The 18,832-nt window shown below is 51.4% G+C and overlaps 2 protein-coding genes across 2 annotated transcripts in view; both read left to right on the top strand.

The window, feature by feature from the left end:
- The window catches only part of PLEKHM3 (pleckstrin homology domain containing M3), an 81,176-nt gene extending 79,565 nt beyond the window's left edge, over positions 1 to 1,611 (top strand). Inside the window, exon 9 of the transcript XR_010722111.1 lies at positions 1,562 to 1,611. The gene's annotated coding sequence lies outside the window, so the exon portion shown is untranslated. The remainder of the gene's footprint in view (positions 1 to 1,561) is intronic.
- An 11,774-nt stretch (positions 1,612 to 13,385) lies between these two features.
- Positions 13,386 to 17,848, top strand: FZD5 (frizzled class receptor 5). The gene has a single exon (XM_066189713.1). The coding sequence runs from the start codon at positions 13,386 to 13,388 to the stop codon at positions 15,114 to 15,116; it is 1,731 nt and encodes a 576-aa protein (XP_066045810.1). The 3' UTR covers positions 15,117 to 17,848.
- The last annotated feature ends 984 nt before the right edge of the window (positions 17,849 to 18,832 follow it).

Raw genomic sequence — 18,832 nt, forward strand, 5'->3', positions numbered from 1 at the left:
GTGCTGGGCACTGGAACAGGCTCCCCAGGGAAGTGGTCACAGCAGCAAGCCTGGCAGAGTTCAGGAAGCATTTGGACAATGCTCTCAGGCACAGGGTGTGACTCTTGAGAATAGTGCTGTGCAGGACCAGGAGTTCAACTCTCTAGTTCTTGTGGATCCCTTCTAACTTAACTTATTCTGTGATTCTGTGCCTCTCCTTCAGTTTGTACCTTCCCCTACAATGAGAAGTGAGAGCAGGGATACAAATGCCCATGAAAGCAAGGCTAGGGTGGAAAACAAATGCCAGCACCATCCTGTCATCAGACATTGTCACAAAATGGCTTGTGACATTGGTGCATACTTTGTTGTGTACATATTGCAAAATGTCCTGTTCTGGCTTGGACTCTGCACTTCTGAAGGACACTTGTTTCAGATTTAACAGCCAGCATGTTCGATCCTTTAAGTAGATCCAAGTTCTACTGGCTCCAGTGAAAGCTGTAGTTTGTCAGATAACCAGAGCTGGGCTCTCAGTATTTAAAGGCAGGAGCTGTAGCAGTGTATAAAATTGGCAGATTCTTTGTGAAATACAAATGCATCTAGCACAGAGTTAACCCTGGGTGAGAACAGGTAGAAGAGGGCAAAACCATAATAAAATACAGGTCTGTACTGTAGGTATTTACACAGTATCAACATTGTTAGCTGTGCTTAGAGATTTATGTCAAGTGTTAACTGCACTGTCATAAAACAATAAAGTACTTCTGTGAAGGGCTTAGGGCAAAGGGGAGGCAGAGAGGTCTCACTGTATAAGGCCCTCCTCCTGCATCTGTGGTAATCTGTGGGAATGTTTCCATAGTTGTCAGCAGGAGTTGTGTGGAGGCCTGCTAGGGGACGGCAAGCAGAAGCACATTTACTATGTTTAGAGCAGGTAACTAATGACTTTGTTTCAGGGAGGATATTGCCACCACCAAATTCTAGGAGCTAAGGCTGCTGATAAGTCCACCTTGCAATAAATGGAGAGATTAGGGTTCCTCCTGGCAGCAGGGATGTCCTTTGGTGTTCCATAGACAAGGACCCATAAACTCTGAGAGATTACAATAAGAGAACTACTGTGCTCTGGGTGGCCATGAGGTGAAAAGGGCAAGAGTCCAGTGTCCCAGAGTTTCTACCCAGTGTACCCTGGACTCTGCACACTTCCAGCTCTAGGCTGTTGCAACTCTGCTACTCACACTGGGCTCACAGTAGGCTTCCCCTCAGCATTTTGGCTGCAGGACCAGACTTCTCAGCTGAGTTTAGTGTTTATATGTAGTGGACCAAACTAAAATGCCAGTCCCAATCAGTCAGAGCACCAGGGAGTTCAGATCTAGGCACGGTGCCTGCCTGTCCATGGGTCTGTAGCTCCAGTTTGTCCTCCCTGCTTGTTGTGTCTGCCCTTCATGAGGTTATGGCAAGACTGCTTCTCCAAGCCATGCCAATACATGGGACTTACCAGAAAAGTATTGCTCTTCCATAGAGATGGTTCCCATGTAGCTGTTCTGTGTTTAGATGACACTGTATGGGAAGGTGTTTTCTTGCTTCTTTCCAGATGCAGGAGGCAATTCTTCTTTTTCAAAACATTTAGTAGAAGTCTCCCCCACCACAGCAGTCCCACAGCTGTCCTGAGAGGAGTAGGAGAATTACCTGCTTCCTGACCCTGCTCTGGACAATGCTTGTCAAAGGTCAGTCAGCTTCAAGTAAGAGAAACATCTTTGTCCAGAAGACATTTCAGAGCCCTTCATAAACTTGGGTATTGCTGCCAGCTGGGCTTGCCTTGCTTTCTCTGTCAGATACCAGAGTGCTCCACACCTGCTAGTCTTCACTGTTCTCTGAGGGAGCTGATGGGAGCTGTTTGGAAAACAGATGGGTAGGTATTGAGCACTTCAGCATCTACCCCCCTGTCTGTCAACTGTCTGAATTAATTTTGAACCAAAGCAACTGGATGAGCCTTCCATTCTTCTTTCTCAAAAGCATTGTCCATGCTATTTCCTGTCCCATATTTTATCTTAAAAGCTAATGAACAGAGCTGAAATCTGTCCCTCACCTGTCAGCTACATCAGCTTTCAAACTCCAGGGCTAACTTCATGCTGGGACAGCTTTCAAAGTCCATGGGTTCATTCCTGCCATATTTCAGTGTGAGATTGAGTTAGTCCCTCCTGAGTCCTGGATGGTGTCACAGTGGCAACAAACAGCTTCAGTCCCATGGCACCTGTTGTCCCTTTCATCCCTGCAGCCCCCAGTTTTGCTGGTGCTGGAAATGTGGCCCAGATTCATTCCCCTACTCCCAACAGCACCAGAAGCTCCTACTCTACAGGATCAGCACCTACCCCAGCAGAGTACTGTCCTTGCATCCCACTGTCCTGGTACAAAATAACACATACGTTAAGCTCAGTTTAGAAAGAGGTGAGCAGTCTCCCATGTGTACCCAGAGCAGAGTGCCCCAGCACCAGCATCTTCTTGGCTCTGTGTGTGACCTTTTCCCATCAATATGTCAGTCGTGTTCTCATCACGGGAGCTCTTCAGCCTCTGGCATGGTGAGACAGCCTGGGATATTGAGATGACCCTTTTAGATTGCACAGCTCTTGCTCTGCATAGCCACGCGTTAAAATTTTTCGCATTACACTTCCATATAGGAATACGGGGCTGGGGGGGTGCCTTGGAGGAAGCTGCCTGGGACGGGCACGAACGTGCCTGCGGGAGAGACGCGGAGCAGAGCGCGTCTCTCGCTCCTCACACTTCTCTTTCTTTATTGACCCGCCTCAGTGATTGGAAAGGACCCATGTCCCGTGTTCCACCCCCACCCCCGCCCGGCCCCCTCTTCTTCCCCAGCCGCACAATTGTCACCGCCAATTAGTGCATTGTTAGGGCACACAATGGCGCTGTGGCCACTGGAATGGGCCGCTTTTGTGCGTCTCCAGTCGGCTGTAGGGGCAGTCAAGATTCATTTAGGGCCTTACACAACATGGACAGAAAATACTATCAGAAAAGCAAAAGAGGGGAAAGAAAAAGGGAGAGGTAGCGAGGAGCGGGGGGGGAGCCCGCTATTCAGAGGTTAGCCCAGCCGCATGAAAGGCCCAAGAAGCAGTGCCACATCGAAGACGCCCCTTGGAACACAAAAAGGAACCGGGGCTTAATAGTAATTAGTGGGCAAACTGCAAAGCGCACCGTGGCTCTCCAGTGAATTGTTCCTGCACTTACTGCCACGGCTGCCCCTTCCCCCTCCCCTCCGGTCTGGCTGGGAGGGGAGCAGCTCAGGGGTGGGAACTGGCAGCCCTCCTTTACCCACCGGCTCTGGGGAGGCCTCACCAGGCTCTTCTTTGTGGCAGGTAAATTGGATTTCATTCTCTAAAGCTCGTAGCCAGTTACAGGAGGTACTTTGCAGCCAGGGCAGGGGGATGGTGTCAGAGTCAGCACCGCGCCCGTGTCAAGGACCTTTAAACACCCCTGTCCCTTCTTGCAGCCTGGCACGATGCACCTTGAGGCTGGGCTGCTTGTCTGTGGCCTATCCCTCTTTCCCCAGCAGAGACTTGGAGGCCGCTGCTGTTGTTTTGCTTCTGTTGTTTCCCCCTTTGTTCATAAGATAATCACCTGCACGGGTTTTTATGATCTATTTAGGGAAAGGCCTGACAGCACCTCAGTCAGCTTAGTAAAGGTGAGGAATCTGCTCAGGCTGAAGACCAAACCTTGCCCATCCTTCCAAAAGTCTGCACAGTGCCAGCAGCACTTGCCTCCGCCTCTCTCCCCTCATATCTCTGATATCTCTGCTGGTTCTCAGTCACACCAAGGCCTTCGTCGGTACATGCAGAAGTTCTTAAAGAACACTTTGGCCCAGCACACCTTGGGATTGTCTTAGGCAGCTGCATTAGGGTGCAGCTGAGTATGTCTGAGTATTTCTGTAGAGATCAGGTTGCAGCTGTTATCAGTCTCAGCTCATCTCCTGAACTTCTTGTACTAGGTTCAGTCAGGAGCCTGTGTCCCACAGAGATAGCTGTGTCTTGGTCATACGCCAAATTAAAAGAGCCCAAGGCAGGTTTGACCTTACATAAAGGTGGTTTAGTATTGAGGAGAAATTTGGGGCATCTTAGCCCTGATGGAAAGTACACAGGGACACAAAATTAAGAATAATTCCTTTTATGTTGTCAGAGAATCTACATAAACTCTATGGAAGAAAGCTGTGGGGTCTGATGGTTAGTTTGTTGGCTTTTCTTAGCTAATGGATGTATATCTTAGCTATCCTTTAATACAAGGCTGCTGAAACAGGTGCTCATCTCAAGCACAACCACTCATAGTCCCACAAATTTAAACTGTACTCTTGCAGATTAAGCTCAGTGGTTAGACACTGTGGTTAGGCCAGACACCAACTGACCAGATTTAGTAGGCTCAGCTGGAAATGTTTCCAAACTGCAGCCTGTGAGATACACACACATGGTTTTGGACCACCATCTCACTGCTGGTAGAGGTTGAAAATGCCTCCCTGTTTCCTCTAGTAGCTACAAGTACAACACTCTCCTATCTCCTAGGTATCCAAGCAAGCCTAGAAAATACAGATGTTGTTCCAATACCAGTCTTTTTCCATAACCTGGAATCCACAGCCACTCTGTGTCTATACAAAATAGGTTTGGTTGTATCAGAACAGTGAAAATAAGATTTACAACTAAGACTTTTTGTCTGTCTGGAATCCCATTAAGGGTTTCATATGAGGACTGTGGGCAGCACAGTGGGCATCAAGGGCTCAGCTGGTGTTGCTGGGATGGCTCCTGCAATACAAACACAATCAGGGAGCTCACAGTGTCTCACAGATAGAGCTGGTTGAAGGCACTGTCTCACAACACCGAACGTGTCTGTCTCTCACCAGCCACACTACATCCTCTCTGCTAATTAGCAACATCCTTGGCAGGGTCTCAGCTGAAAGGATTACACTGTCTTCTCACCTTGCTCTATCCCTTCCTCCCCCAAAGAGGGATGTTTGGTTCTGTCAGGATGCAGCCTGGCTGACCCAGGTAAGGAAACTGCCTTGTTTCCCTCCAGACTGCTCGTCTACCAGAAGATGGATTTTATCTTCAGACAGTAAGTCTGGCCCTGACTGAAGGGAGGTGCAGCCTTGCCTCCCTGCACTAGAGCCAGAGGTTGTCAGTCTTGTGTGCTCTAGTGGAACAGAGACAGGGAACAGCATCTGCAGCAGGAGCCAAAATGGTATTTTTCCAGCTTTAGGACTGTGGGGTTGATTTCATTGCTCTCTCTGGCCATAGAGACAAACCACAGACCTTTTGTGTCTGCAGAAACAAGGAGAATTACCTTTTTTTCCTCCTGTTTTTTGTGTTCCCTGTCTGCTCAGCCCAAGAGCAGTTTGAACTGCAGGTACATTCAGCACCTGGCACAGATGGAAGCTTGCACAGGGATTTCTGTGAGTGCACCCAGTAGAATCCTGTCTACCTCGTGGTGGTGTAATGGTCGGGGGTCTGGCAGTGCCAGTCTCTGGGAGACATGGAGAAGGGCTCAGTTTCTCCTTTGTCACAAATAGTGGAACAGTTAATTCACCAACATAAGGGAAATTTATATCCAGCATGAATTTTCCTACACTTGGACAGACTTTTCTGAGCAAAAAGCTGAACCAAGCTACTTCAGCATTTTCATGCCATTAGGATGGTGACCCACGTGAGCCCCATCTTTGCAGCAATTGTGCTACCTTTTGTGTCAGCTTGTTGCTTATACAAAATCAGTTTGATTGTATCAGTTTAGTTAAAAATAAACTGTAAGAGTAAGTACACGACCTTGTTGTCAGTATTTTTGGCAACTCTATGCTAGCACTTGTGGAATATTTTGGAGCACTTTCTTGCATCACCAGGTCATATCCCAAGCAGGTTAACATAATTGCATGCTCAGTGTTTCTGTACATGGCAGTGAGGTACAGGCTTTAGAGAATGGAGTCCTTCTTTTGCCCTGCAAATTTCCTGATTTGCTCCAATTCTGTTAGCATTAGTCCCTGCCCTTATGGCCACAGAGAGCTGGGAAAACAACCAGTCAGCCTTGAGCTGGAAAAAGATGGTTCTGGCTCCTGCTGCAGACTCTGCTCCTTGTTTCCATTCCACTAGAGCACATAAGGGTCACTTGCAGGTGTTAATCCTTCACATCTGACTAATACCTGAATGGGAAGGTTGCTAGCAACATCCTTTCCAAAAATCACTTTGACCTGTGTATTCTATTATGCTGTGAATGACCTGCAGAAGGAAGTAATCAAAATGTGTATAGTTCTAGCTAGTGCTAATTGCCTTTTCATCTGTTTCTGGCTCTTTTTATTGTGTCCAATAAATGTTGATTATGCAGGGATTTAAATCTGTATTTCAACATAGTTTCATTCACATGATGTGAATGACATGACTCACTAAATCTTAGTTCCAAATATTCCTCTAGCTCTGCAAGAGTCAAGCACTTCAAGGATGTCAAAAGCAGATAGGGAAAATCTGAAGTGCCTGATCTTAGCAAGAATGCCTAAAAGGTCAGGTAGAGGACATTGTTTCAGGAGGTCTCTGGCTTTGATACTTTCTGGTTCATAGAAACATGAAAACACAATATGCATGTATTGTATGTGAATGTTCTCCTTCTAGGGTAATGTACATAAGTACATATACAGAATAAAGCTTTCAAATGCATAATTTTTGATTACTTCTGATTTTAAGTGATCAATATGGTGTGTTTCAAAGAAGTCCAGTTTCGGGAAATAAAGATCCCTTAAGGTTGCCTCAAGAGAGTCTGGAATCACCGCATCTGGAAGGTCTTGATCGCAGCATCTTGAGAGGTTAGTGAAGAAATGCAGTCAAACTGGCTTACATGTTTGAAACCTATTTTAAATACACTCAGTATTTTCAGGAAAAGACAGACTGAACTCCAACAATTCTGAACACAGACTGAACTTGCTTTTAACAGCAACAGTTGTTATCATATGTTTTGCACCAATTCGTAGAATTTTAAGGCCAGGAGAGACCACCCATAACTGCAGATGTTCATACTGAGAGCAGTTTCTTTGTAAAGTGTCAGTTCAGCAGAGACAGAAAATTTCTTGGAAATGTTTGCTTTGAATGACCAACTTTCTCTGAAAATTAGGCAGGACCTAAGAGACAAACGCTCACCAGGCAGATTCCTGCCTGAAGTCTGCCCAGTTTGCCAGCAAGATCCGCCACTCCAGGATTTCCGTGTCCCCCGCTCCAAGTCCTCCCCCATCCTGTGCTCCTAAGGCCTTCCTGGGCAGGGGGCTTCTAGGAATTCTCCATGTTTTGAGAGGAAATCTAGCTTTTCCTGATTCTGCAGGATTGCTCAGAAGTTTGGGCAGCTTGCCCTGTTTGGAACAAACTGGTGTGTTTTACATTGTTGTTTAATGTTGGAATTTTCTAGAAAACAGAAATTGTAAGTTATAGCCAGCTTCAGTCTAGGCTGCCTGACTGCTCTCCAGAGGATTGGCCATTACAAACTTGCATCCTAACTCTGAAAAACTTGCCACAAATTTTTCAGCCAGAGGGTCCTCTAACCTGTCCCTCTTTTTGCTGGAATAAAAAACTGCTTACTACTTCTGTCTCTGCAGCTATAACAGATAATATGTTAATTTTGGTGTAAAACAAGCAGATTCGAACAAGTCTCCAAAGGCTGTGATCTGAAGCAGGGCAGGAAAAGCATTTTGCCAAAGAAGAACTGTTTTGAGCAGCTTCACCCTGAAGGTCTCACACAGCAAAGGAGAGGGCAGGAAAAAAGCAGAAAAGGACAGAAGTATTTTTGAGAGATTGGTCTGAAGATAAGTCAAGCAGTAATTAGTCTATATTGTTATTGTTTCATAGAGGCGCTTGATGGCTCCCATGTATGAGTTTGTTTTACTCTGTGGTCAGAGTCACAGCTGGTGTAAGCCAGCGCTGGTCTTTGCTGGGCTGCAAAGCTGTGCTCCTTCAGGCCTGCTGAGGAGCCTGGCCAGGGGTTTGGCTTCTCACACCTGCATTGGTCTTCAGAAGCCAACACTGGTGTTCTTGGTTACAGGGAAGTGGTGACGGCCCCACCTCATGTGCATGTAGAGGGTTAGAGGTGCTACGATGCAAACCACAGCCTCGTGGCTCTTATGGTCACTTCTGCTGGACTTTCAGATCAGACAGGGCAAAACTCAGGTGGTTCATGGGAAGTGCCCTGCGCTCTAAGTTAGGAAAAGGCCTGAGCTGCTCAGACCACTAGAGTGGCAAGCACTGGCCCCTTGGCTGAGAAAAAAATTCTCAGATTCCATGCTTCAAGGTTGCAGCTTTCCTGAGAGCTTGGTTCACTTATAGCTATAGGCATACAAATATATATGCCATACAATAATCCAGACTGGAGCAAAGTATTTAACTCTGAAAAATATTTGGAGCACCTTCTTTGCAATGTATAGAGCAGCAAGAGTTAAAAAACAATCTCACTGTATTTAAACAGTCATTACTGCTTTCTGGGTAAATAACACATGTTTTATAATGGTCTCTATACACAATAGACGCTAACACAATAAATCCTAATTGCTCTGAAGGACCCATTAGGCTGTATCAGGTCAATACATGGCAGAGCTTTTTTGAAAGTCACTCACCCTGTTGTTACATAAGCCACAAATTGAAAGTCCATAAATAAGTATTTGCCAAATGAAGAGTGAGGGCTTTGCCAGGGCCATACTAATTTATCATGTCAACTTCACTATGGGGACTGTTTTCTTTTCAAGGGCCCATGAGAGAAAAAGAAAAGAAAAAAAGCATAACGTGATGTGTTTCAAAAACTACATATCTGAAAAGTTTCAGATGTTTCAGGCTGCACTATATCCCCCAAGAAAATTAGATGTAAGGAACTTCACATCTTCCTCTTTATCTCAGTGTTGTGTGAGTCGCAGCCAGGAGATTTGAAGACCACCTGTGGTTGTGGCATGGCAGAGGCCCGTCCTCATCACCAACAACCCTCCTGCACCTCTGGGCCAGGGCCCTGATCCTGCCTCTGCATCCTGTGCTAGTGGCATCTCAGGACAGGAACATCCCTTCAGTATTCCAACTGTGGCTCAGGGGAAGGTTCCCAGTGCCTGGGGAGACCAAAGAAAACTTATTACATACATTTTATGTGCACTTATATGTACAACTATAGTTAATTAATAAGTGATGAGTTTTGCAAGATTAGTTTTATGTGCAGCCACTCTTCCTGATTTTATTTTGGTCTTATGTACCTGAACTTTTGGTGGTATTTTACAAACTGCAGCACTTGTGTTAGGTGTTGCTAAAGTCTGTGTCACTCTTAGACATCAAGTTTTGGATTAATGCACTCAGAAGTTTTCAAGTTCCATGTAACTTTTTGGATATGGCTACAGTTTGGCATGGTTTTGTTTTCCTGCAATATGTTAAGGTATGTGAGTGCACAGGTGTATATAAAAACAAATTGTATTGATGTAAGCTAGGATTTTTAAGGGAATTTCAGCAAGGCATGGTGAAAAGCATTCAAGTGATTTAAATCTGAATTCCTGTTCCCAGGACACAGTCTTTAATTCATCTGGCACATGAGAAATGTTCACCCCTGCTGCTGTTGCACTTCAGTAGGATTTGGGTGCCAGGGTCCCTCTGCAAATGCCGGCAGTGATTCTCACTCTGCTCTGCCTGCTTGCAAAGGGCCAAGAATCCCTCTGTCTCCTTGCCTGTCAGGTCCCTCCTGCCTGCAGTGCAGCAAGAACCTTGGTCTTATTTAGGAGCGCCCTGCTTCAGATGCTGTTGCACGTGGTCAGTCTTGGTGCTTGCAGCACAGGCAGCCTGGAGCTGCAGCTCTCAGGTGGGAAGGCAAACGCTTGCCACAGGTGGAAGCAGAAGCACACCTACCTTGGTGCAGCATGCAGCCGTGTCCTCAGTGTGGGGCAAACACTGATACCCTTTTGTACCAGTACACAGTGATCTGCTGTGCTAGAGCTGCCTGGGGGCTGCACCGTGAGGCCAAAAGTGATGTCTGTTCCTGCACTTGTGACAGGCAGTAAGGCACAGCCTTGTGCTGCTGCAAACCACCTTATGGTCCCCAGCACCCCCTCACTCAAGCAGTTTGTTATCAGGGGTCACTGCTAATTCGAGCAATGCCTGAGCCAGCACAGCCTCCAGCTGGGGTGACTGGCAGGCTGCCCACCAGCACCGGGAGACCGGAGTCACCTGCGCTGGGCCCCCGCCGCTCCCTTCCTGGGAGCTGGAGTCTTGTCAGCAGTGCAGACAAAACCAGGATTTGCTGCTTCAAGCAAGGAGGGTCGAGGGCCAAGGGGTGGTGTGCTGATCCTATGACAAAAGGGGCAGGAGGTTCCTGCCCTGCTTTGGTACCAGCAAAGCCAAGAGTGAGATCAGTGCTCTCTGGCTTTGTCCCTGCCCAAAGCCTGAGCTGAAAGGCTCTTTGCGAAAGTCTGCTGAGTCCTCTAACAAGGGCAAGGGCAATAGCCAGTCTCTACAAAGGAAACTCGCTTAGTCCTTTTCTAAAGTCTTTTAAAAGTCATGGTAACCTTCACAAAAGCAATTTGTCTAGGTGAACTGTGTACGCTGACAATCAACAGTGCAAGAACCAAATACAAAAATATTTATCACCTTTTTACTTTCTGCTTCTACTAGGAACCAGTGCATCCCAGCTGAAAAAGCCTCAGTGGGTGGAGAAAGTATGTCTGTGAGGACATGTATTGTCAGTCCATGCCTGTGTCCCTTGGGCTGGAGCCAGGAGCAGGGATTAGATGAACTCCCAAGCAGACCTGTTTAGCATGGTGGAGCTTCAGGGATACTCCTGCACATGGATAAAAGGTAAAGCAATTTCTAATAATTTAAGAGTTTTTTTACTACAAAAGCAGTTTCTTTGGGCCAGGAAACACTTCCTTTTTTGTCTGCAGGATTTGACACAGTAAATTTTGTGCAGACACATCTTCTGTTACTAATAGTGCTGGATGCACATAAAGCACTGTACTCTCGTACTGAAGAGATGAGTAACAAACCTATCAACTGCACTTGCACTTAGACCATATTTAATCCTGCTCTGGTTGTTCTGCTACATATTCATAAAAAACAAAAGGGAAACAGAAGCACAGAGCAAGCCAACAGATGTCTACCTGGCTCTTAATTGGATTTTATGTGTCCCCAGTGTAGCAAATATAGCATTATTTACAGCCAGGCTCTAAGAATTAGATATATCTGGAGGAGTGGCAAAACCTGAACCAGGCTACAAGAGTTGATAGATTAACTGAAATGAAGAGCTGCCCTATTTTTCCCTTCTTATCTTCTCCCTTCCCACTTATGTACCCGTTCCCCATTGTGTGTCAAATCAAACTAAGATATTGCCCAAGAGAATGCTTATAAAAATAAAAAATGCCAACAAAAAAGAGAATTTCTGCTCTTATGGAGCTTCATCAGCATTTTCTAATTGTACAGCAATGATGATAATAAAAAGGCTGCCCTCTGCTCTCAGCTATAATTTGGATAATCAACTGACAGCCATAATGAAACTGTCTGTGATTGCTTTCTGCTGGGCTGCTAGTTCACAGAAACTCATTGTTGGGGAGAATTAAAAGTTATGACTCCTGCTACAATGATATGCCACTGTCTTCCAAAGGAACATGTGACTTGTAATTTTCTTCTGTATAGCTCTATTACAGGGAAAACATAGAGTGTAAAGCAAAGAGGTATCGGGATGTCAGATTTTTTTTTCATTTTAAAAAAAATGTTGTTAAGCATCAAAGTTGACAGTGCCAAGTAATGTGCATGCCCAGGTTGGGTGAACATGGATCTCAGGGGTGGTTGTGAGGTCTCCGGCCTTAAAATCCCTGACGACTTTGGTCATCAGCCGTCAGTGCTCTGCCCGTGGGGTACATCAGCCAATGGCCTCAGAGCAATAAGCAAGCCAGGTTTTGGGAGGAAAGCAGGAGCTAAGCCCTGCTTTGAGTCTTTGCTTTGTGGGCTCTGGGTGCAATTAGGGGTATTTTGGGTGCTGGTGTTCCCCAGCACCAGGTCTTGAATGCAAGCTGCCTGTATCTGTGATGTGCTGTGGGTATGTCTTTGGCTAGTAGATCCAGGGCTGAACGCAAGTGCTCTGGTCCAAACTGCCCTTCCTCCGCATCCACCGAGGTGGAGCGAGTAGCTCCTGTGCAAGGGCTTGGGAGCAGCCTTCTGCCTTGGCCAGAATAAAGGCTGTGCCATAGCAGCTGCAGTCTGTGACCCCCGAATCTGGCTTCTGAAGCAGGTCGGATCCCCTGTGTGCCCTGAACATTTTGTGGGCTTCAGGGCTTTCAGGGAAGCGCTTGAAAATCAGGCTGGCAGTTTGGGTGTTTACGAATGCATGGACTGGAGGACTAGAATTCCTGGCAGCTGAGGGTGACCAGCACGGTGCCCCTGGCAGGAGCCCGCGGTCCCAGGGCGCTGGGCAAAGCCCTCTGCCCCGGTGCGGTCTCGTCGGTTCGCGCTGCGCTCCTGCACCCGCCACCCGCCTGGGAGGGAAGAAGGGGGCTGGCGGGGCGGATGGCGACCGGAATCCGGGGCAGGAATGTGGTAGCGCAGCTGCCTGCACCCGGGCAGGAGCGGTTTTCCTTCCCGCCGCGGTTCAGCGTTCCGGGGGTCGGGAGCGCTACCCCGCCGGGCAGCTTGGGTGCGGGCAGCGTAGGTAGATGCTACACGGCCCCTTGTACCGGGGCTGATGTGCCATGGGCCGGAGCAAGGCAAATCCGGCCAGGACCCTTTCACGTCTTCCATTCCCCTACGCAGGGTTTCCCCTCGTTCGTCCCAATCCCGTTACGGCGGGCGAGGCCCCGGCCCCTTCCCGCGAAGAGGGGCTGAAGGGCCCGAGGAGGAAGGGGCGAAGCGGCAGCAGCGCCGCGGGCACCGCCTGCCCTCCTTCCTCCAGCCGCTTGGCTCTTCGCGCCGTGCCGGGGAAGCCGGGCGGGCCGTCGCGGCACCGAGGGGGGCGGAGGGTCCCGGGGGGCAAGAGCGGAAGGAGATGCACAGATGCGGGGCAGCGGTGGTTTGGCAGCACCGTCATCTGCTCACTTGGCCGCCTGCCCCCGGGCCGCCGCAGGACTCCGAGCGCCGGCGGACGGGGACGGCGCAGCGCGGCGTTTCGCCGCCGCGGGGCTCGGTGCCGGCGCGGGGGCGGCCGCGGGGAGCCCCGGCGGGGCGGGGCCAGCGGCGGGGCGGGGCCGCGGGCGGTCCCGGGGCGGGGCGCGGGGCGGGGCGCGGGCGCGGCGCGGAGCGGGGGCGCCCGCCCGCCCCAGAGCGCAGGTGGCGGCGGCGGCGGCGGCGGCGGCGGTCGGGATCCCGCTCTCGCTCCCGGCGGGGCCCCGCTCCCGGAGCGGAGGCGGCAGGTGCCCAGGACATGCGGCGGCGGTAGGACGCGCGGCGGCGATGGGCGGCCGGGGGCTGCCGGTGCCGCTGCTTCTGGGGCTGCCGCTGCTGCTGGGGCTGCCGGCGGCGGGGCGCGCCGCCTCCAAGGCGCTGGTGTGCCAGGAGATCACGGTGCCGATGTGCAAGGGCATCGGCTACAACCTCACCTACATGCCCAACCAGTTCAACCACGACACGCAGGACGAGGCCGGGCTGGAGGTGCACCAGTTCTGGCCGCTGGTGGAGATCCAGTGCTCCCCGGACCTGCGCTTCTTCCTCTGCAGCATGTACACCCCCATCTGCCTGTCCGACTACACGAAGCCGCTGCCCCCCTGCCGCTCCGTCTGCGAGCGGGCCAAAGCCGGCTGCTCGCCCATCATGCAGCAGTACGGCTTTGCCTGGCCCGAGAGGATGAGCTGCGACAACCTGCCGGTGCTGGGGGATACCGAGGTGCTTTGCATGGGATACAACCACACAGAAGCCACCACCCTGCCGCCTTTCTTTGGGAAGCCCACGCGCCCTGCCAAGGACATGGCCAAAAACCTGACGCCACTCGATGGGCAGCGCCTCTCAGGGCTGGACTGTGGTCAGACTTGCAAGTGCAAAGCGCCCCTGATCCCCATCTCCAAGGAGTCCCATCCGCTGTACAACCGCATCAGGACTGGGAAGGTGCTCAACTGTGCCATCCCCTGCTACCAGCCCTACTTTACCCAGGATGAGAAGACCTTCGCTACCTTCTGGATCGGCCTCTGGTCCATCCTCTGCTTCCTCTCCACCTCTACCACCGTGGCCACCTTCCTCATTGACATGGAGCGTTTCAAGTACCCTGAGCGCCCCATCATTTTCCTCTCTGCCTGCTACCTCTTCGTCTCCATGGGCTACATTGTGCGGCTGGTGGCAGGGCATGCCAATGTGGCTTGCAACCCAGAGCACCACCACATCCATTACGAGACCACGGGCCCTGCTCTCTGCACCGTGGTTTTCCTTCTTCTCTACTTCTTCGGCATGGCCAGCTCCATCTGGTGGGTCATCCTGTCCCTCACCTGGTTCCTGGCAGCTGGCATGAAGTGGGGCAATGAGGCCATTGCTAGCTACTCACAGTACTTCCACCTGGCTGCCTGGCTCATCCCCAGTGCCAAATCCATCGCTGTACTGGCACTGAGCTCTGTGGACGGTGACCCGGTGGCCGGGGTTTGCTATGTGGGCAACCAGAGCCTGGAGAATCTGCGTGGCTTTGTGCTGGCACCGCTAGTGGTTTATCTCTTCACCGGCAGCCTCTTCCTGCTGGCTGGCTTCGTCTCGCTCTTTCGCATCCGCAGCGTGATCAAGCAGGGCGGCACCAAAACTGACAAGCTGGAGAAGCTGATGATCCGCATCGGCATCTTCACCGTGCTTTACACTGTGCCTGCCACCATTGTCATTGCCTGCTACATCTACGAGCAGCACAACCGGGAGGCCTGGGAGCAGGCACAGAACTGCTCCTGCCCAGGGGACCCTCACCGCCCCAAGCCTGACTATGCTGTCTTCATGCTCAAGTACTTCATGTGCCTTGTGGTGGGGATCACCTCTGGCGTTTGGATCTGGTCTGGCAAGACACTCGAGTCCTGGAGGCGCTTCACCATGCGCTGCTGCCGGGCCAGGAAGCCTGCGGGCGCCTCTGTGTACGGTGAGGCCAGCCCGGCACTGGTGGGCAGGACGGTACTGCCCAGTATGGCCTCCTACCACAAGCAGGTCCCACTGTCCCATGTGTGACCGGAGGGAGCCTCGGTGACCCCAGCCACAGGGAGAAGAGGGTTGCGAAGACCCTGGGCCACAGAAGAGGGGGTGACAGCTGGGCCACCCCTGGCATCTTCAGCGCCACGATGGTGGTGCTGCCTGGGACCACGGGCACGGAGCAGCCGCAGCCCCAGGCAGGGCAGGGGGAGGTGCTGCCAGCTGTGTGGGGGCAGAGGGACAGGGAGGCCTGGAGCCTGGCACTGCCATGTATGCCCCATTTGGGGTCCCACATCCTGGTTGGCGTCCTGGGATGCTGCTGCCTGTGGGCCAGTAAGGTGGCAGTAGCCCTCAAGCACTGATTTGTGTCCCACAACGAGCCTCTGAGCAGGTGTTGCTGGTGCTGGGGTGAAAGGCAGAGCTGTAGCAGACAGGGTAGATGGTGGTCCCCAACCCCAGGTGGGGGCTGGCACTGCCACTGAGCCCGTCACTAAAGCCCAGAGAGTGGGTCAGGGAGAGCTGGCAGGGGGTGCTGCCTCCCTGGGTGCCCTGGGCAGAGCTGGAGACTGCCCTCAGTGCCCCCAGGCCGCCAGGCACAGCTGCATATTGAGGAGGAGAAGGCTGGGGCCCTCGTGTGAGGAGGCAGCCACTGGCCCTGCTTGGGCAGCAGCACACCGAGCAGGAGGGGTGGAGCAGCGCGGGCCGGGGACTTCATGGGTGGTGACAGTGCTGGAGGAAGGGGCCGTGGAGAGGATCGGCTACAGGGAGCAGGGTCCCATCTGTCTGCAGTGGTCCCTTCTGCCCTGGGCCAGCACATCTGGCTCCATTCAGCCAGGGGCTCAGGACCGGGCAGGAGCTGGCTCGGTGGGCTCAGCAGGGTGGCACTGACTCCCTGCTCTGCGATGGGGAGCCAGCTCCACTGCCCATGGAGTCACAGCCCGGGCAGCCACAGCCCAGGGAGCCGAGGGGCTGCGCAAGGGCCGTGTGGGTGGTGAGGCTGCCGGCCCAGCACGGGGTTTGCACTGCTGGCTCTGGCACTGAGAGCAGGGCTTTCCTGGGCTGCCCTTGGAAGGGTCGGTGCTGCTCGCCCCTCTCGCCTCTGCAGCGGGATGAGTTCCTTCTCTTCCCTTGTCCCGTGTGAGTTACCTGGGGTGAGGGAGGCAGGCCCTGTGTCCTGCCTGCCAGCTGTGGCATGTGGCACAGCAGCTGAGCGTGGCACAACCAACCCTAAAAGGGTGGTTGTACCCCTGCAGTGAGCAGTGACTGCACGGGGGTGTCCCAGCCAGGCGGCACGCTGTCTCTCTGAAGCAGCAGCTGGGTTTTGCAGTCAGTCAGCTTCAATATTGTTGCTGCTTTTTTCAAAGCTGTGCCTCTGCTAGAGAGAGTACTGGGTTTGAGAGGCAGCAGTTAATTGAGGAAAACTTAGCAGAGCGGTTGTACCTCTTTTCCTCCAGCTTCCAAGCCTTTTTCACTTCCCTGGATCAGACAGCAGCTGAGCACTGACAGAACCATTGCCTGGCATTAAGCAGTGGTGACAGCTGGGTTTCAGTGAGTAGAATAATGGTGAGGGGCTCTGTTGTCAAAGTGACCAAATGCAGCCAGGGCAAAGGGCTCCAGCTGTGGCACGGGATGAGGCTGGCTGCCTCTGGCTTCAGGCCACTTGTGAAAGCACCTGCGTTTTAATTTTTTTTTCCCCTGCCCTAAGCAGTGGTGATGGATGTAACTACCCAGCCGTTACTGGAGTCCTTTTTGCCCTCCTTCGAGCATGGCACCGTGACCCAGCTGCTCAAGCACTGGAGAACAACTGCTGGCTTTGCTCCTGCAGGACTGCAAGGATCTGAGGTTGTTCTTAACACCTGTGGACCACTTCAGTCAAAAGGTTTCCACCTCATTTTAAAATGAAAACCTGGGAAGTGAGGGAACACTCAAGTGGCACGTCTCCGGATAAAGGTACTGCATGAGTGTCTCTGGGGTGTCCTGGATAGAGGAGACAGAGGTGCAAGGATGGAGGGCTCACCAGGGGCTGTTCAGCTGCACCCATCCACACTCTTGCAACAGGGCTCACCCCCTCCAGCATGTTGGAGTGCTTTATTGTGGACAGAATTGCACCATATTGTGTTACAAACTGTAAATAGTTGTATTATAGCCTAATTTGTACATACAAGAGCCGTAGTGACCTTTGATACAGGTTAGGGACAGGTGTGTTCTCAGCAGTGAGACAGGTCAGGCGCAGAGACGCTGTGGGTAGTCTCGTGCTGTAATCCAGGGCATTTCATGATTCCAGCCTCCTCCAGTCTGCACCTTGCTGGACTCCTCTCTCTCTATAGTGCCTTTTGTAGATACAGCTAAACATACATCATGCAATACAATGAACAAAACCGTGTCAAGGGTGGTATTTTGCTGTTTTTGTTTTTTCCAAAGTGCAACTGACTGTGTAAAGAAATCCAAGATTAGCTACAAACCGTTGCCTACTGAAAAATGCGAGAGCGTTTTCGGCTTTGATCTAATGGTAGGGTAATACAATCAACTCGTGTTTGAGCCTGGCTTCTCAGCAACAAGTGGCAGGAGGGGGGAAGGAGCCGTTGCCGTGTGCCCTGTCTGCTGTAGCCAATTTATATGTTGGGTTTTGCCTCTTCCGTTACCGATGCTGTTCAATGTTGCTTAAATAACTGTACTATATTATGTGAAAAGCTGAAGAAATTTTATTCAAAGAGAAGTATCACCATTAGTTATTTATGAGGATAAAAAAGTAGTGTGTATTGTTTTCTTTACTTCTGCTTCTGTTAGTGTATTTATTACCTTAAAAGCTTACCTGTCAGGGGGAGGGGGAGGCGTGTGCTGGAGGGCCACGCAGGGCTCTTATCCCTGGGGATCGTGGGGAGCTGGTGAGGCAACTACCTCATGTAGCACAAGAATAGCATGTTCCATGTGCACAAACCCCACGCAGGGCTGCCCTTGGCACGGAGGATGCCACACATCCGTGCCCTCAGCGCCGGCGTGCCTGGGCTGGGTGGTGCAGTCAGGCTCTGCCCTGAGCTGGGCGCTGTGCTCGGGGGCGGCTGTGCCGGCTGTGCCCGTGACCGCGCTGACAGCGCTTTCCGTGACGGGCCAAGGTCACGCCTCGCTGCTAAAAGAGGGTTAACTATCAACTTTTATTGGCATTCTGCAGTTTGCACAGTACGTGTCCCTTGCCCTGTGCTGAGATCAGGCCCTGAAGAGGTGCCCTTTGATACTCCTAAGGGCAAGCAGATGACAGCTCCATACCCAGCAGGATGCTGCACGCCGGCCCATTTGGGTGGCCGCGTTGCCATCTGCTGTGTGACCTCTCCTGATGAGAGGAGCACTTGGGGAGGGATAGCAAGGGGTTAAGGCTGGCTCTATGGTGACTAATGGTGCAGGACTCTGCTATCTAGTTAGGTGTGTAGGCACACACCAGGTCCCACCAGATAGGATCTCTTACCTGGAAGCAGCATTCCAGCACCCAGTGATAAACCTGACAGTCCCACAGCCTGACTCACCTGATTCTGCAGGGATCTGCCCCACCATGCTCAAGTACAGGCAAAACACACCATTGGGGCTGATCCTGTTGCTTGAGGGGCAGCAGTTCTGGGGTGTGGAGGGGACATGAACCATTTCAGCATCAGGTTCTTCTCAAGGAGCTTTGGACACTCACTGCCTGCTCTCGGAAGTAACTCCAGCACCTTGCTGGCAGCCTTGCTGTCATTCTTGCCTGCCAGGAAGCTGATGTGTCCTCA

Source organism: Chamaea fasciata, unplaced genomic scaffold (assembly GCF_029207755.1).
Source record: "Chamaea fasciata isolate MVZ Bird 193981 ecotype frontalis unplaced genomic scaffold, bChaFas1.0.hap1 SCAF_8, whole genome shotgun sequence".
Classification (NCBI taxonomy): Eukaryota; Metazoa; Chordata; class Aves; order Passeriformes; family Sylviidae; genus Chamaea; species Chamaea fasciata.